General features: G+C 39.2%; 1 protein-coding gene across 1 annotated transcript in view; it reads right to left on the bottom strand.

The window, feature by feature from the left end:
- The window catches only part of LOC106307258 (phospho-2-dehydro-3-deoxyheptonate aldolase 1, chloroplastic-like), a 3,002-nt gene extending 1,061 nt beyond the window's left edge, over window positions 1-1,941 (bottom strand). The window contains exons 1-2 of the mRNA XM_013744158.1: window positions 1,062-1,941; window positions 15-291 (exon numbers count right to left, since the gene is read on the bottom strand). Of these exons, the coding sequence (XP_013599612.1) occupies window positions 15-291; window positions 1,062-1,834 (1,050 nt within the window). The 5' untranslated portion in view covers window positions 1,835-1,941. The remainder of the gene's footprint in view (window positions 1-14; window positions 292-1,061) is intronic.
- Window positions 1,942-2,633: the final 692 nt, after the last annotated feature.

Genomic DNA, 2,633 nt, shown 5'->3' with positions numbered 1-2,633 from the left:
GGGGGAGGACAAACCTTGATTCCAAGAGGATTAGCAACACCTCTTAAAAACTCGACGTGAGCTCCATCAAGCTGTCTGGTTCGCTCACCGACCCAAATCATATGAGCAGAACAATCATAGTAGAGACCAGAAGTTGAGTCCAGCCTTGTTAGAGATTGTTCATAAGGCAAGAGCAAACACTCATGAGAAGTCCAGAACTCGGTTGTTTGCATGATGGGATGATCAAGCGTGAGTCCAGCCGCGTGCATGAAACCAAGCGCTTCATCAACACGGTGAGCTAGTTCACGGTACCTGCCAAACCAATACACACATACAAATACATTCAATACCTTAGGGAACTCACATCAGCATGCTCTTTTATTGCAATAACTCCTAAGTGGGTTCTTAGGCAATTTTTTAGTATTAAAAATAAGTTAAGAGTTTATGTTAAAAAAAGACTTTGTTTTAGTCCTCCAAGGGTAGTTTCTTAAGTTAAAGGTTCTTAAAAAAAATATTAAACATTGTTTTATTGAAGCTAAAATTTATTAAACACATATCCTAACACAACACGCGTCTCACAAGAGTCGATCTTCCAACTCTTAATTAAGACTCGCCTCTTAAGTAAATCCCTATTTTTCATTTAATTTAATTGCAATTTACAGTAAGAGCCATACTTAAGAGTCTGTAATAAACATGCTCTAAGTGAATCTCTTCGTTGAATTTAAAATAAATAATTATAAAGTAAAAAAATAATTAAAATAGCATTTCTCAACTAAGAGTAACATTTTCGGTAAAAACGTTTTTGGGTTCTTAAAATTTAATTTTTTTTTTTCTGATTAAAAAAAAAATTAAAAATGAACCAACTGCGGACCGTCACGCGAACCGTACAAGGACAAAATCAAAACGCCTCTTAATTTAGCTACTTCTCCCTTCGGTTTTGGGTGTTTTTTGTGGGTCCCCCCTCCCCCTTGAGAAACCTCAAATTTGCCCGATAATGTTGCTCTGATGGCTCAACTTTTAAAAACAAAATAATTACGAAAAGAAAAATTAAAATAGTATTATTTACTGTTGTTTTTGTTTACCTGTCTCCTTGCTCACTACTTTCTGTGAAATCAAGATTCCACTGAGTAACTCTCTGCATAGAAGCATAACCACCAGTAGCAAAAGCTCTCAAAAGATTCAAAGTAGCTGCGGATTGACAATAAGCTCTGATCATCCTCTGTGGATCAGGAATTCTAGACTTGGAATCAAACGCATCTCCATTGATGTTATCTCCTCTATAACTCGGCAGCTTCACTCCGTTCCTCTCCTCAAACGAATCCGATCTTGGCTTCGCAAACTGACCCGCCATTCTTCCAACCTTAACGACGGGGACTTGGCCGCCGAACATCAAAACAGCACCCATCTGGAGAAGAATCCTAAAGGTGTCACGAATGTTGTTAGCGTTGAACTCTTTGAAGCTCTCTGCACAGTCTCCTCCTTGTAGCAAAAACGCTTCACCCATCGCTGCTTGACCTAACCGCTCTTCGAGAAGTCTAGCTTCGCCGGCGAAAACGATCGGAGGGAAAGATTCGATCGTGTCGAGCACGGCTTCTAGCTCAGCTAAGTCAGGATACTCCGGCTGCTGAAGAGCTTTCTGCTTCTTCCAGCTCTCCGGTGTCCATTTGGATTTGCTCACGTTAACTTCGACGGACTTCGTCACCGTAGATGAAGTTGGTGGTTTTGGGTCGGTTTGCACGGCGGAGATACGGAGGGATGTGGTTCTTGGTACGGTGGAGGAGAAGCTTGCTTGACGGTGGTGGTATATCGACGTTTTGATTGATGATAGGTTCATGCTTCCATTCATGAGCGCCATCTTTCCTCGATTTTTTTTATTTTAATAAAGAAAATGTTTTTTTATTTGGTGTTGAGATTCCGACAAGTTTGTGAACAACACGAAACCTGAGAAGTGCTTGAAGTAGAAGTTAAGGGTTTTATAACCCGGTAGTTGTGTTTGGTGAAGCTTTTCTGTCTTTGCGGTAGGTGAGGGTGGATTCGTCAATTCATCACATACGAGCAATCTAACCGGAAACTTATTTTCGGGTCAGGTTTACTTTGAATAATGGATTCGTCGCATGTGTTTGACGGTAGTGTTCGGTGAGAAAATGGTAATGTATGTAACCATTACTTTTATTAAGATGGTCAAGATTTATTTTCTTTTTTATTAAAGTGGTCTCATGTTATGTTTTATAATAAAACTGTGTGTATTACACAAGTTGACCTGAAAACTGAAACAGGAAGTCAAACAATATTTAGAATATAGATTGATTTATAAAAAAATATGATTAGAGATCAAACGAGGGCTGATTAAAGCTAATCTCTCGCTTCGCCTAATATCCGTCGTGGAGAACGGAACCCCACCATTCTATTTCGCCTACTCCCACTTCTGATGTAATTTTTATTTATTGTTTTTATCTACTAATATTCTTTGACTAATAATTTGTATTTGTAATTGTTTATCGTTTCAAACTTACTCGATTTAGAGTTTAGACTCCTAAATGTTTGCAGGAGATGGATTACATCTCTCCACAAGGCCCATCAAATAACAGGCCGCAGTCCGACAATTTTGACTGAGTTTAGTCGGCTTAGCGGCTAAAGACGTCGGCTCGACTCTA

This window comes from Brassica oleracea, chromosome C8, assembly GCF_000695525.1.
Source record: "Brassica oleracea var. oleracea cultivar TO1000 chromosome C8, BOL, whole genome shotgun sequence".
NCBI lineage: Eukaryota > Viridiplantae > Streptophyta > Magnoliopsida > Brassicales > Brassicaceae > Brassica > Brassica oleracea.
This window is presented reverse-complemented; position numbering and strand designations above follow the sequence as displayed.